The sequence below is a fragment of the Artemia franciscana genome, chromosome 12 (assembly GCF_032884065.1).
Source record: "Artemia franciscana chromosome 12, ASM3288406v1, whole genome shotgun sequence".
NCBI lineage: Eukaryota > Metazoa > Arthropoda > Branchiopoda > Anostraca > Artemiidae > Artemia > Artemia franciscana.
The window spans coordinates 14,770,100-14,785,307 of NC_088874.1; the positions used below are offsets into that span (position 1 = coordinate 14,770,100).

General features: G+C 35.7%; 1 protein-coding gene across 1 annotated transcript in view; it reads right to left on the reverse strand.

Annotated features, from left to right (window-relative positions):
* The window catches only part of LOC136034191 (uncharacterized), a 103,530-nt gene that overhangs the window by 31,465 nt on the left and 56,857 nt on the right, over nucleotides 1-15,208 (reverse strand). The window contains exon 12 of the mRNA XM_065715367.1: nucleotides 11,461-11,750. Within this exon, the coding sequence (XP_065571439.1) occupies nucleotides 11,461-11,750 (290 nt within the window). The remainder of the gene's footprint in view (nucleotides 1-11,460; nucleotides 11,751-15,208) is intronic.

The following is a 15,208-nucleotide window of genomic DNA, read 5'->3' on the forward strand; positions in this document are numbered from 1 at the left end:
CACTTTCACTGGGGGTCTAGCATCCAATTTCATCGAGGCCCTAACATCCAATATGCTCGGAGCCCTAACCTAACCACTGGGGTCCTAGAAACCATTTTTACCAGGGTTCCCATTTACCCTAGGAGTCAAGGCGCTAGCATCCAATTCAACCGGGGTCCCTAGCGAGAAATTCCAAGGGGGATATCTTTGCAACCAATTTCAACGAATGCCCTAGCATCCAATTCAATTGGTGGTCCCTAGAAACTAATTTCACTGACAAGAAATTTTTCAAGACGTTTCGTGATTTCTTTGGTTGTTATGCAATAAGGGATTGTTTAAATATGTTAAAGATGACACATTCCAACATGACTTTTATCTTCAGGCCCATTGGGGGGATACCCAGTTGTAACTGCGGAGGATACATACGTAGGGTCCTACGTAATGACAATCCACACTTGAGCGTTACGTAACACTCTAAGAGATTTCATTTACTTTCAAGACGTTTTCCTCAGGAGACTTCTATATTTTAATGATTTTTGATCGTATTCGGATTAAAAAGGGATTCTCCCTCAAAGAAATGTTCACTTACTAGCTGGATCAACAAGCCGTTCTATTTTTATTATTCGAAAAATGCTTTCTAGTGAAAACATTTTGAAAAATCTATGGTTATCCTGTTTCCTAATCATTCTCTCTGAGCCGTGGAACTATCCGGCAAAGCTATTGATTTTTGGTCTATTAGATACACTGTCTATTACAGAGTTATTAATTTTCTAACGTGATTTAGACAGGTGAAGTTGCATAGAATATGTTGCATAATATTGGTTGTAGATATTTCGTTACGTAAATGATTACGTATTGAAGTTTTGTTCTGAAACAAGTAATCTGCAGAGTAAAAAAGGCTTTTTATTATATGTACACATTTTATAATTAGAAATACACTATAAATTCATGAAATCACTAAAAAAGCATGTTAAACTAAAAAAAGTATTTTAAAAACCTGATATATGACAAGATATAAGCAAAAACAAGCATGAATAAAAGAAAGGTGGGAGATCCTAGGAAACAATTCCAAGAGGAAGGGGCTTAACATTAGCAATAAATTAAAGCCATATTAAGAGTATTTTCTCAGAGGTCTTAATGAAAATGCCACGTTTCTTGGAGCCGAGACTATGCACATTCACGCCACCGTGACAATGTGTTGCTGACCACCCCCTAGCAAGCAATTCCAGTGGAGTCCCTTAGCATCCAATTCCACCAGGGGCCTAGAAACCAATTCTAATGGGATCCTAGTGAGCAATTCAAGCGGGCCTCCCTAACATTCCTTTCCAACGGAGGCCCCCAGCAACCAATTCAGAAGGAAGGTTTGTTAATAGATATAAATTTAAAACAAATTAAAAATCATTTATTAGAAGTTTTAGTGGAGATGCTATGTTTCTTTGAGCCAAGGCTATGTATATTCAAGCCACCGTGACAATATGTGGCAAGCCTACCCTAGCAAGAGATTCCAGAGGGGAGGGTTGCTATTAGAGATAAACTTAAACCATATTAAGAGTTATTTCTGAGAGGTCTTAATGAAAATACCACGTTTCATTGAGCCAAGAGTATGCTTATTCACTCCAATATGACTTGTGGCTGACTCGCCCCCCTAGTGAGCAAATCCAGCGGGTCCCTCTAACATCCAATTCCAACGGGGGCGTAGCAACCAATTTCAATGGGACCCTAGTAATCAAGTTCAGCCGGGCTACCTTTCTGAGAGGTCTTATTGGAAATGATAAGTTTACTGTGAGCTAAGGAAACCTACGTATATTCACGCCACCGTGACAATATGTGGTTAGTCCACCCTAGCAAGCAATTCCAGAAGGGGAGGGTTTATATTGGAGGTAAATTTAAACCATATTAATAGTTGTTTCGGAGATCTCTCAATGAAAATGCCTCATTTCTTTGACTGGATTTCCCCCACCGCTGAAAAATTCTTTTAACAACTCGTACCTTAGCTTTAAGCTATAGAGCATGTTAATCCATGTAACTCACTTCACCGTGTGACACTATAGATGGCACATGACACGCTCCGCAAAATTAACAAAATCCATAAATTACGGAGGGCTAGCTTCAGAAACTACTCAAAGGCTTTATTTAAACACTGTTTAGGTTTAAATATTATTCTTTACTTTTTTCTGAAGTTCCAAGTTCAAAACAATCCATCGATTTAGTTTGAAATTCATTCCTGGTCATCCCTACGAAAGTATCATTACGACAACTTTAATAGATACTTGGATATTAACTTTAGGCTTTTCATAACATCTATAACTCTTTATGACCAGGAAGGATAAAACTTCCAAATGTTTTTTTTATGGGAATCTGCTTCCCTATATGTTGAGCAATGTTATTGAGCAATTACAATTCTACACTTTCTAATTAGATTTAGAATGAGAATAGACACTAAAATACATATTTAAATTTTAAACATTGTTCTTTACTGTCCTTTGAAAGTCCAAACCAAAAAAACCTGGGTTTTATACAATATTCAGCCTATTTAATACTTTTGAAAAGCCCGTTATAAGCCTATAAAATTTTTTATCATATTCATAATAATAATATATTTTTCTTTCTGACTTTGAGTGTATTACTAAAATCAGACTATTAGCAACAGCTTGCTCACTCAGTTAGCCAGTCTATCGTATCAGTTAATAGAGGGATTCATTTTCAACTTCTACAATAGTCATTTTTTTGTAAAGTTTTGGTAATATCCAAAATTTCCATCCCACATATTATTGACTTATCAACCAAAAAGTCTTGTTACGTCATCTGTGTTGAAAATAACATATGACAGATATACAATCAACCAATCAAGGACCATGTGGTAATATAAAATCGAAAAATGATGAGCTATCAAACAAAAAGAGAGTATGGAATCCAGTGATGAAAACCCGGAGGCATACTGGAACTCAAGGTCAAATAGCTAGTGCATAATGCCCTAAGTGCTAGTCGAAAAACAACAAGTAAGAGTTCATTGCCTTGGAACGGCCTTTGAGAAGTGTCATGGTTTTTGTCCTTTTATAAATCGACAGATAGATTCTTTTTACTGCTAGTAAAAATAAAAAAACTTTGTATAATCTCTTTATGAACATTATCAAAATTTCAGTACCTTCCATAATTTTTGGGGGGAGACAGTATCAGAAATTATTATTCCTCATCAGGAGTTCCGATGTCTTCTGTTTTCTTCTAAATCTTTCGATTTGATGTTTATAATAATTAGAAACTTAATGCCATGAAAAGTAAGCAAGAGGACATCTACTCTTCTATTTAAAAAATGAACCATTCATGAATAAATAAAGTGCACAAAATGAACCGTTTCACGGGTGCTTATTTGCCATATTAAATAGTGCACAGCCCTACACTACATGTCATAATGAAAACAATGTAGGTATAGAGTGTGGCGGTATACTTCGTACACACAGCACTTCTTTTAGAAGTTCTAATGACAGGTTGACTTTAAATTAACAACCTCCGTAAATCCGACCTTATATGGGAACGTAATCCGGGAAGCACATACATTTATTGCCTATGAGAATTAGTTGCTTGTGTTGTAGCATAACCGTGGTCCATGGATAGAAGTCGCTGCAGTGCTCCACAAAGCCTAGTGCCGGAGGTCTACTTATTTTTATACACATATCAGTAGTGAGTGGATTCCAGTTGCGACAAAACATGTATACCTTTGGATCCCAGTCCCGGAATTTTTTTTAGTTTCTTCAAGGTGCAGGTGCATGTTACGTCAAAGGAAATGTTTTCTAAGAGATGCAGGCATTTGTTTCGTCATAGGGAATGTTTTCTAAGAGATGTGGATGTTAGTTACGTAATTGGAGTTGAGGGTCACTAAATGGTGCGTGACTTTTTAAATTTGCTTTAGCATTGAAAAAGCGTTCAGTGTTTCAACGGCAAGCATATCATTCTCTAGTAATGGATGCTTTTACTCTATTGGATATTGTAGGCACTAAAATTGGCAAAATGAAACCTAGACTGCCTAATACTGCAGTAAAAATGAAAATGGGTTGCTGGATAACCCTAGAATGGGACGAAATGTGCGTGATATGTTACATCGTTAAGCAAAAATTCAAGTTGGATGAACAGTCATGCTTTGCAGCAAAAGTGAATACAATGCATATGCAAAGATTACAAAACTGATCAAACGTATTAGTCAAACATATTGAAGACGAAGATCTGGATTGATCTATAAAAAAGGAGCAGGTTTGTTACTAGCAAAATAGGACCTTTGTTAGTCTATAATCGATAGTGAGAGTGTCAGGATTAAAATGACTGGGTTTGAGAAGCAAACAATCACACAAAACCTAGTGACTTTGGAAAAATGTTTGACTGTATATGAGGATTTTCTAAAGTTTTCTCTTCGAAGAAAAATACTTTCGCAAATAATGCTTAACGATGTAATGAGAAATGAGTCTCCATCATTGAACCATGGCATGAAACTTTTACCTCGTTGTCTAGATGCATTTACTCTATTTATAGACATTTTAATTGAAACAAAAATAAATAATATTGTAGTTTTACTTTTAACCACTACCTAGACGGCCACTTTCCGAAGCAACAAGAAATAAGTCAAATAAGTTTTGTGACGTCACTACATTACTCTTCCTAGAAGACATTCATTTTGCCCAGTCAGTTTCTTTTTGGAAGTGAGATGTCGAAAAATATTTTACACATATCCATTATGTTTGTATATAATGAGCAGCTGGTCATCCTGTGAGAATTGTACTTTTGTTGATGACTGTAATGAAAAGTGTAGATTATGCAATCCATGTAAATTGCACAGAACATATGCTGTGCAAATTAAAGACTGTGATTTCTTCCTTGAAGAGATTTGCGACTCTCATACTAGAGGTTTCCTATGTTCCAATTGTCACTATGATAAATGTAATCAATGGGAAAACAAGTGCCCTGGAATGATTAGAAAATCCCTAAATGCGATTTCAGTGAGACTGGTATCATCGTGGTTTTCAATTGCTTTGGAAAGAAGAACCTGGTCTGCGCTTCAATTGCTGGGATAATATGAGATTCTGGTTTGTACGACATCGTCGTGAAGATATCGGCTACTATGATTATAAAACTACTCACTTTTATTTGTTGGTTACAAATAAAACTCTTCATTTGATAATTTTTGTGCAACATTGCTTCAAATAAGCAAGTTGAAACACGTGAATTTTACAATATGAATTAGAATAGTATTATTGAATTTACGAAGAGATATACTAAAAATAAAGTTACATTGTACTGTAGAAAATGTGACCGTAACTGTGCATGCCAAAATGAATACAAGTCGAAACCTGACGAGCTGCTGCCACTTATCGTTACCGATGATACTTTTACGTGGAAGAAGAAATCTAAAAGACAGAGTGTTTTGTGCATACAAGTTTTATTAATAAACGAACCCATAAACATTTTTAAGACATTTCACTGACTGAAATTTATGTGATACAGGTAGGAAAGGGTATTTGTAACTAGAAAGTCTTTCAATAGACGATTGTCACCATAAATGCTAAGAAATTCACTCTAAGTATATCCACGACATAGAAAAATAAAATATAATAGTGCATAAAAACCGCAGCTAATAGTTGATAAATATATCACTCACTTCCAATTTTGGATAATAGATTATAAGCTTTACTCAAGAAGGTTTTAATTTTTAGGTGCGTAGAACGCATACGGTAGGCCAAGCGGATCAAAAAAATCAATATTCTTAGCTGTTTGAAAGATGCATAGCCAATACCTCGTCTTTACGGTTGATTAAACAAAAAAAAAACAAGTTTTTTAAATGAAAGTAAGGAGCGACATGAAAACTTAAAACGAACAAAATTCCTCCGCATATGAAAGGGGCTTTTCCTCCTCAATGCCCCGCTCTTTACGCTAAAGTTTGACTCTTCCTCTTATTAAATAAAAAAAACAAGTTTTTTTTAACTGAAAGTAAGGAGCGACATTAAAACTTAAAACGCACAGAAATTACTTCGTATATGAAAGAGGCTGCTTCCTCATCAACGCCCCGCTCTTTACGCTAAAGTTTGACTCTTTCTCTCAATTCTTCTTTTTAAAACAGTAAAAAACTTTTTAAAACAGTCATAGATTCTATGACTTTTAGGGGTGTTTTCCCCTATTTTCTTAAATAAGGCAAATTTTCTCAGGCCCGTAACTTTTGATGGGTAAGACTAAACTTGAAGAAACTTATATATTTAAAATCAGCATTAAAATGCGATTCTTTTGATGTAGCTATTGATATTTAGAGTTTAAGAGTTTTTTTAGAGTTTTGGTTACTATTGAGCCGGGTCACTCCTTACTACAGTTCGTTACCACGAACTGTTTGATTTCAAAAAACAAAATTTTAGACTGAAAGTATGTAGCAATACAAAGCTTAAAACGAACAGAAATAATTATGTGCGTGACGGGCTGCCTTTTCCTCAATTATCATTCTTTATGCTAAAATCGTATTGTTATTTGAAACTACTTTCAAACAGTTCGTGGTAACGAACTGTAGTAAGGAGTGACCCGGCTCAATAGTAACCAAAACTCTAAAAAATAGAATTTTGATGCCAATACATACATCAAAATAATCGCATTTTAATGCTGATTTTAAATATATAAGTTTCATCAAGTTTAGTCTTACCCATCAAAAGTTACGAGCCTGAGAAAATTTGCGTTATTTTAGAAAATAGGGGCAAACGCCCCCTCAAAGTCATAGAATCTTTACGAAAATCACACCATCAGATTCGCCGTATCAGAGAACCCTACTGTAGAAGTTTCAAGCTCCTATCTACAAAAATGTGGAATTTTGTATTTTTTGCCAGAAGGCAGATCACGGATGCGTGTTTATTTGTTTTTTTGTTTTTTTGTTTTTTTTTTCTTTTTCCCAGGGGTGATCGTATCGACGCAGCTGTCCTAGAATGTTGCAAGAGGGCTCATTTTAACGGAAATGAAAAGTTCTAGTACCCTTTTTAAGTGACCAAAAAATTGGAGGGCACCTAGGCCCCCTCCCAAGCTAATTATTTTACCAAAGTCAACAAATCAAAATTCTGAGATAACCATTTTATTCAGCGTAGTCGAAAAACCTTATAACTATGTCTTTGGGGACGACTTACTCCCCCACAGTCCCCGTGGGAGGGGCAACAAGTTACAAACTTTGACCAGTGCTTACATATAGTAATGGTTATTGGGAAGTGTACAGGCGTTTTCAGGAGGATTTTTCTCGTTGGGGGAGGGGTTGAGAAGAGGGGGATATGCTGGGGGAACTTTCCATCGATAGTTTGTCATGGCGGAAGAAAATCTCCATGAAGGGAGCGCAGGATTTACTAGCATTATTTAAAAAAAATGAAAAAATAAATATAAAAAAGTTCTTTCAGCTGGAAGTAAGGAGCAGCATTAAAACTTAAAACAAACAGAAATTATTACCAATTTGAGGGGCTCACCTCCTCCTAATACCTCGCTCTTTACGCTAAAGTATTTTTAGTAATTTCAACTATTTATTCTACAGCTTTTGTGATTCTGGGGTCATTCTTAATGAATTGGGACAAAATTTAAGCTTTAATGTAAAGAGCGAGGATCTGACAAGGGGGGAACCCCCTCATAAATGTAATAAAAATATGAGAATACAAAAGTTCTTTACTTAAGCTAATTTATAAGTTACGTAAATCTTTTACTAATAAAAATATTCGTAAAAAATCAAAAATTCTAGTTGCCTTTTTAATTAACCAAAAAACCGGAGGGCAACTAGGCTTCCTCCCCCGCTCTTTTTTTCTCAAAATCATTCGATCAAAATTATGAGAAAGCCATTTAGCCAAAAAAAAAAAAAAAAATGCAAATTTTGTTTTAATTATTCCTCTGCGGAGAGCCAAAATCAAAACATGCATTGATTCAAAAACGTCCAGAAATTAAATAAAAAAAAACTAGTTTTTTTAACTGAAAGTAAGGAGAGACATTAAAACTTAAAACGACCAGAAATTACTTCGTATATGAAAGAGGCTGCTTCCTCATCAACGCCCCGCTCTTTACGCTAAAGTTTTTTACTGTTTTAAAAAGAAGAATTGAGGGAAAGAGTCAAACTTTTGCGTAAAGAGCGAGGCGTTGATGAGGAAACAGCCTCTTTCATATACGAAGTAATTTCTGGTCGTTTTAAGTTTTAATGTCGCTCCTTACTTTCAGTTAAAAAAAACTTGTTTTTTTTATTTAATTCATTTAAGTTCAATGACCCTTGTGTGAATGAAGATTATTTATAAAGAACTTTAAGACTTTAGCACAAAGAGCGATTGTTGAAGAAAAGACAGCCCCCTCTCGTACAGAATAATTTCCGTTCATTTTAAGTTTTAATGTTACTCATTACTTTTGGTTAAAAAGCTTTTTCTGTATTAAATTAATTTTTAAAGCCTTTTCCAATAAAGAAGTTCTGAAAGAAAAGTAAAGAACTACACTAAACTGAAGACGAACGGAAATGAAGTTAAGCCATTTTTGAAGCGTAAAACTATCATATCACCATAAAATAAATAAACAAAACCCCAGAAATAGAAATTACAATAAATAACCAAGTCAACCACAAAGTTAATTGCCAGTTCAATTTATACACTGATATTCTTGAAAGTCTTAATAATTTTCGGTCACTTAAAAGGGCATTAGAACTTTTAATTTCCGTTAGAATTAGCCCTTTCGTGACATTCTAGAACCACTGAGTCGATACGATCACCCCTGGGAAAAAAAACAACAAATAAACACGCATCCGTGATTTATCTTCTGGCAAAAAATGCGAAATTCCACATTTTTGTAGATAGGGGCTTGAAACTTCTGCTATAGGGTTCTCTGATACGCTGAATCTGATGGTGTTATTTTCGTTAGGATCGTATGACTTTTAGGGAGTGTTTCCCCCTATATTCTAAAATAAGGCAAATTTTCTCAGGCTCGTAACTTTTGAAGAGTATAATCGATCTTGATAAAATTTATATATTTAAAATCAGCATTAAAATGCGATTCTTTTAATGTAACTATTTGTATCAAAATTCCGTTTTTTAGAGTTTCGGTCACTATTGAGCCAGGTCACTCCTTACTACAGTTCGTTACCACGAACTGTTTGATGGGCTACTATTAAAAATGATAAGAGTATTGTTATCAATTTGAATATGGTTGGGAATCCGAAGGTATACAATAAGATTTGTATTTGGACAGATAAGGATCCAAATTGAATACACAGGTTATTTGATCAAACAGTTCGTGGTAACGAACTGTAGTAAGGAGCGACATGGCTCAATAGCAACCAAAACTCTAAAAAATGGAGTTTTGATATCAATAGCTATCAATAGCCTGAGAAAATTTCCTTATTTTAAAAAATAGGAGAAAACAACCCCTAAAAGTCATAGAATCTTAACGAAAATCACATCATCAGATTCAGCGTATCAGAGAACCCTATTGTAGAAGTTTCAAGCTTCTGTCTACAAAAATGTGGAATTTCGAATTTTTTGCCAAAAGACAAATCACGGGTGCGTGTTTATTTGTTGTTTTTTTCTTTTCCCCAGGGATCATCGTATCGACCAAGTTGTCCTAGAATGTCACAAGAGGGCTCATTCTAACGAAAATGAAAAGTTCTAGTGCCCCTTTTAAGTAACCGAAAAAATTGGAGGGCACCTAGGCCCTTTCCCACGCTCATTTTTTCTCCAAAGTCAACGGATCAAAATTTTGAGATAGCCATTTTGTTCTGCATAGTCAAAAACCATAATAACTGGCCCTTTGGGAATGACTTACTCCCCCACAGTCCCTGGGGGAGGGGCTGCAAGTTACAAACTTCGGCCAGTGTTTACATATAATAATGGTTATTGGGAAGTGTACAGCATTTTCAGGGGATTTGTTTTTGGTTTTGGGGGTGGGGTTGAGAGGAAGAAGCTATGTGGGAGGATCTTTCCTTGGAGAAATATGTTATGAGGGAACAGATATTCAATGAAAAGGGCGCAGGATTTTCTGAAATTACTATAAATAAAACAATGAAAAAATAAACATGGAAAAGCTTTTTCAATTGAAAGTAAGGAGTAGCATTGAAACTTAAAACGAACAGAGATTATTACGCATATGAGGGGTTCTAAAAATACTTTAGCATAAAGAGCGAGGTATTTCGGAGGAGATAAATACCTCGCTCTTTATGCTATAATATTTTTAGTAATTTCAACTATTTATTCTACGGCCTTTCGGATTCAGGGGTCATTCTTAAAGAATTGGGACAAAACTTACGATTTAGTGTAAAGAGCGAGGTATTAACGAGGGTACAAACCCCCCTCATATACATAATAAAAATTTAAGAATATAAAAGTTTGTTACGTAAGCTAATTCTTAAGTTACGTATATTTTTTACTAATAAAAACATTCGTTAAAAATTAAATTTATAGTTGCCTTGTTTTGTAACCGAAACTTTGGCAACTAGGCTTTCCTACCCCTTATTTCTAAACGAGTCTGATCTGAGAGTCTGATTTGGTGGGGGTCTCATAGTTTTCTAAGGATCATTCCAAGAAATCCTTGGGTAAGGAATAGCTGAAGGTTTTTTAAAGACTCTCTGTTATAAAACAATCTTAGAAATACCGGGGTAAAGGAGCTTCCTGAACGTTTTTTAAAGAATTAAAGAGACTATTATGTATCACCCAAAGAAATGGGGCTAAAAGGGTCTCTGAAGATTTTTTCCCGCGCACTTAGATTTTTAATCATAACGATAAAAGAGAACAGAATTTGGTGGGGCCCTGAAGGTTTTTCTCACACCATTATGTTTTTTAGTATAGTATTCATAGGAATAACATCCAATATTATGTAACATGCATTTGCATCTCATAGAAAACATTCCCTATAACGTAACTGACACCTGTATCTCTTAGAAAATATTGTCTATGACGTAACATTCACCTTCGCCTTGAAGAAGCTTACAAAAAGTGTCGGGACTGGGAATCGAAGGTATACCTATGTTGTCGGATATCACTGCTTATGAAAATATTTACGGGCTTTAAAAATATTTGGGACATTAGGTTTTTCGTAATATTAATACAAAAATATCAGTAGCCAACCCCCCTGCCCCCACAAAAACTTGAATTTGTCCAAGCTCATCTTGATAAAGTGGTTGATTGTCGGGTTACACTTAATTTGTCCAAACATGATAAAGCTTGTAAGGTATAAAAGCTCAGAGTCTAAACCATTTCATTTTAAATTAATAGAAAAGAATGTGCACTACCTAATCAAGTCTAATATAGCTATAAAAAGCTTTTTCTAATTCGAACTTTCTGTTTGCACTGGCTTTGCCAAAGGTTAGGTAATTAATTTTTATAGCCTATTCAACGTTGAATATATTTTCTTGAAGTTATTATTTTGACGCCTAAAGTCCAACTTATTAGTTGGGTCTTGTTATTTCACTGCAAATTTTGTCCTACTGATACACTTTTTTACATGTTGCATATAATTTTCACTTACTTATCAAGTGCGGTCTGAAGAAGAAGAGGGTTTCCTACAAATCTGCACATGACAGGACTGTTAAGTAAAAGTAGAAGTCCTTTTGTAATTACGGCATCGGTAGACTTTCGTTTATTGAACCTAAACATGTTTCCACAAACGCCATCAGATAAGCTTTCTGCCAGCCTTATTAGCCAATCGTTGAATAGTTGGTCGATTATTGAACGAAGACGAGCAATTGAAGTTGTACAGAGAGTTTGAACTTGGTCATTTTTGGAACCACAAGGCAGCCAAGACAAGCTATCAATGACCTAAAAAATGTGTTGTTGACAAACTAGTCAACGCGCATTCTTAAGATAAAACATGTCTAGATGTAATTTTCATCCAAAAAGCAACAGCAAAGATAAATTAGTTTTAAAACTACACGTATAAGACTCGTAGCTTATCTATATATATATAAAAATAAGTTGTCTGTCTGTCTGTGGATCAGGTGACGTCATGTTTCTGTATCGACTGACGTCATGAAGTTAGTTGTCGTCATTTTTGCTATGACGGTGACGTCATTAAAGATATTTAAGACATATATGTTCACGTAGAAATCTATTAATGTTTAAGTTTAAAATGACTGATGAACTTACAATGGCAAAAGCCGATGAAGATGCTCAAAGAGTCTATGCCAAAAAACTTGCTGCTGATAGAGAAAGTCAGAAAAGAAAGCGTGCCGAGGAATCAAAAGAACAGCAAGGAAACAGGCTTGAGGCTAAAGAACGCAAAACCGCGCAGTTAGATGAAGATCCACCTGGACAGCGAGAGTCAAAACATATCAAAACTGAAAATGATAGCGATGATGATTGGGTTTGGGATTTTGACTTGGATAAGGTCATCAATGCCTACCAGATTTTAGTTAAAAAAACAAAGGTTCGGCGATATGTATTTCATAGTGAAGCTGAAAAATAAAGAAGAAAAAGAAAACTGAAAAAAGAAAAAATGTAAAAAACTAAAAAAATACTAAAAAGAAAAAACACTCAAAGAGAAATTACAGACCGGGACACAAATGACGACCGGGACAGAGGGAATATAAATAACGACCGGGACACTCAAAGAGAAATTACAGACTGGGATACCGGGACAAAAATGACGACCGGGACACAGGGAATATAAATGACGACCAGGACACAGGTATTTAAGAATATCGTTCAACGACAAATTTTTAATTGTAAGAAGACCGTTGAAAGAGAAATTTCTAATTGTAAAATGACTGAAGAACCTACAATGGCAACGGTACCACCATCGAAGTAGATAACCAGTGGGTTTACGGCCAACCTACCATCTTCAAAGATACCACGATAGGAAGACTCTACACCGTTCTCCCCAATCAACATGAATGCTTCTTTCTACGCCTGCTTTTGGTGAATGTACCCGGTCCGACATCCTTTGAGTATTTGAGAACTGTAAACGGTACTATTCATGACACTTACCGTAGTGCATGCCAATCTCTGAATTTATTGGAGAATGACCAACACTGGGATAACTGCATCAATGACGCGTGCGAAACGTCAACCCCAAGTCAAATTCGTGCACTTGCTCTCCATCAGCTCCTACAGAGTTATGGGAAAAATATAAGTCAAAAATGTCCGAAGATATACTCCATCGAAAACAGTTAGAGACGTCAGATATGAGTTTTGATTTTACATCAGAAATTTATAACTACACTTTAGTTATTATAGAAGATTTGTGCGTACGTATGGCAAACCTCTTCAGGATTTGGGAATGCCTTCACCTAACCGTATCGCTGCTGTTTGGACATGTGTAGAATTGGATCGTGAACAAAGTTACAGTACGAGTGATCTATTGTCGTATGTACAAAATAACATTTCCAAGTTAACGTCGGAACAAAAAGACATTTATGATACGATAGACTCAATTTCAGGACGTATACAACTACCTGCTGATTTCTGTAATTTAGTGACGTCCAAAAATGAATTGATTGAAAAAGTATTTCCGAATATTTTAAAAAATTATAAAAATAATAAATGGCTAAGTGAAAGAGCGATTCTCGCACCCAAAAATATAGACGTCCACGAAATCAACAATATTGTTTTGACCAAGATTCGAGACCAGGCAGTCCTTTACAAGTCAGTCGACACAGTTTTGGAACCAAATGAAGCGGTTAATTATCCATCTGAATTTTTAAATTCCATAGATCTTTCAGGGTTTCCACAACACGTGCTACAGCTAAAAATAGGCGTACCATTAATACTTTTAAGAAATATCAACCCACCAAAGCTTTGCAATGGCACGCGACTTGCCGTAAAAAAAACAATGGAAAACCTAATAGAGGCCACAATCTTGACAGGGCCTTTTGAGGGTGAGGCTGTTCTTATTCCTCGCATTCCCATGATTCCAAAGGATCTGCCTTTTCAATTTAAAAGATTGCAATTTCCAATTCGATTAGCATTTGCAATCACCATTAACAAAGCTCAAGGTCAATCATAAGAAAAATGTGGTATAGATCTTAATACTGATTGTTTTTCCCATGGACAATTGTACGTTGCATGTTCGAGGGTCGGTAAACCTGACAATCTATTTATATGCAGCGACAATTGGACAGCGAAGAATGTTGTATATTCGCAAGTTTTATGCAGTTAATTTGTATCGTATCTGTCTATCTATCTATCTATATAAAAACGAGTTGTGTGTATGCATGTTTGTTTGTTTGTAAAAAGAGCGTTTGCATATGACGTCATTATTAGTGCATACGGCTTTGTATATGCACAGACAATGGGAAAGCCAAGAATGTTGTATATTCGCAATTTTTACGTAGTTTAACTCCTGCAGACGAAATGAATGCTTGCCTGAAAAATTCTAATTTATGGGCACACGTAAAAATATTAAAATTAACTACAAATATGCGTGTCCGATTGCAAAACGATGACTCTGGTCAAACATTTTCAGATCAATTGCTGGCAATTGGAAACGGAAAGCTCCCAGTAGTGGGAAAGCCAAAAATGTTGTATATTCGCAATTTTTACGTAGTTTGAAACACATATATAAATCTATCTATATTCACAGGTGGGACACAGGGACACAACTACAATGGCGCGTAACTAATATGGCGCGTAACGACTTACGCGCGCGGGGGGGCTTGGGGGGCGCGAAGCGCCCCACCAACTAGGTGTTGGGGTGGCGCGAAGCGCCACCCCAACAGCTAGTACTCTATAATAGTCTAATCACTATTACACTGCTTAATATTATAACCCTTTTTTGGGGGACCACTTATATTGCTACAGCTACTGCTAGCAATGTGTTACAGCACTAGCCCGAATTAAGCAAACACAGCCTTGCACATTAAACCCCTCCCATCCCAATTTGTTCATCAAAATGTCACTCCTTACCCACTCCCAGGAAGGCCCAGCTTCCTTTTAGAACTTTCGAATTACAATACTTCCATCCTATTTAGAGGTAACCTGCTTATCACTTGATCTAAGATTTAAAGCCAAAAAATGCGAATTTTGGTAATCTATTATTCTTCATTTATAAAACAGGGCCTTACCAAATCAACCCTTTGTATTGTATTTTTGTTAGAGCTAATTGTTTGATATACACTCAACCACACGAGTTTAAAGGGAAAAATTTGCAAAAAAGTCAGCCAAACTTAACAACTACTCTGAAATAAATCTAGCTGACACTCTTCAGTTTCTTAAGCGTTTGTGTTCTAAAGCAAGCACTTGACCAGTGTCATCGCTCTGGCTTGCAGTAGTCTAAAATT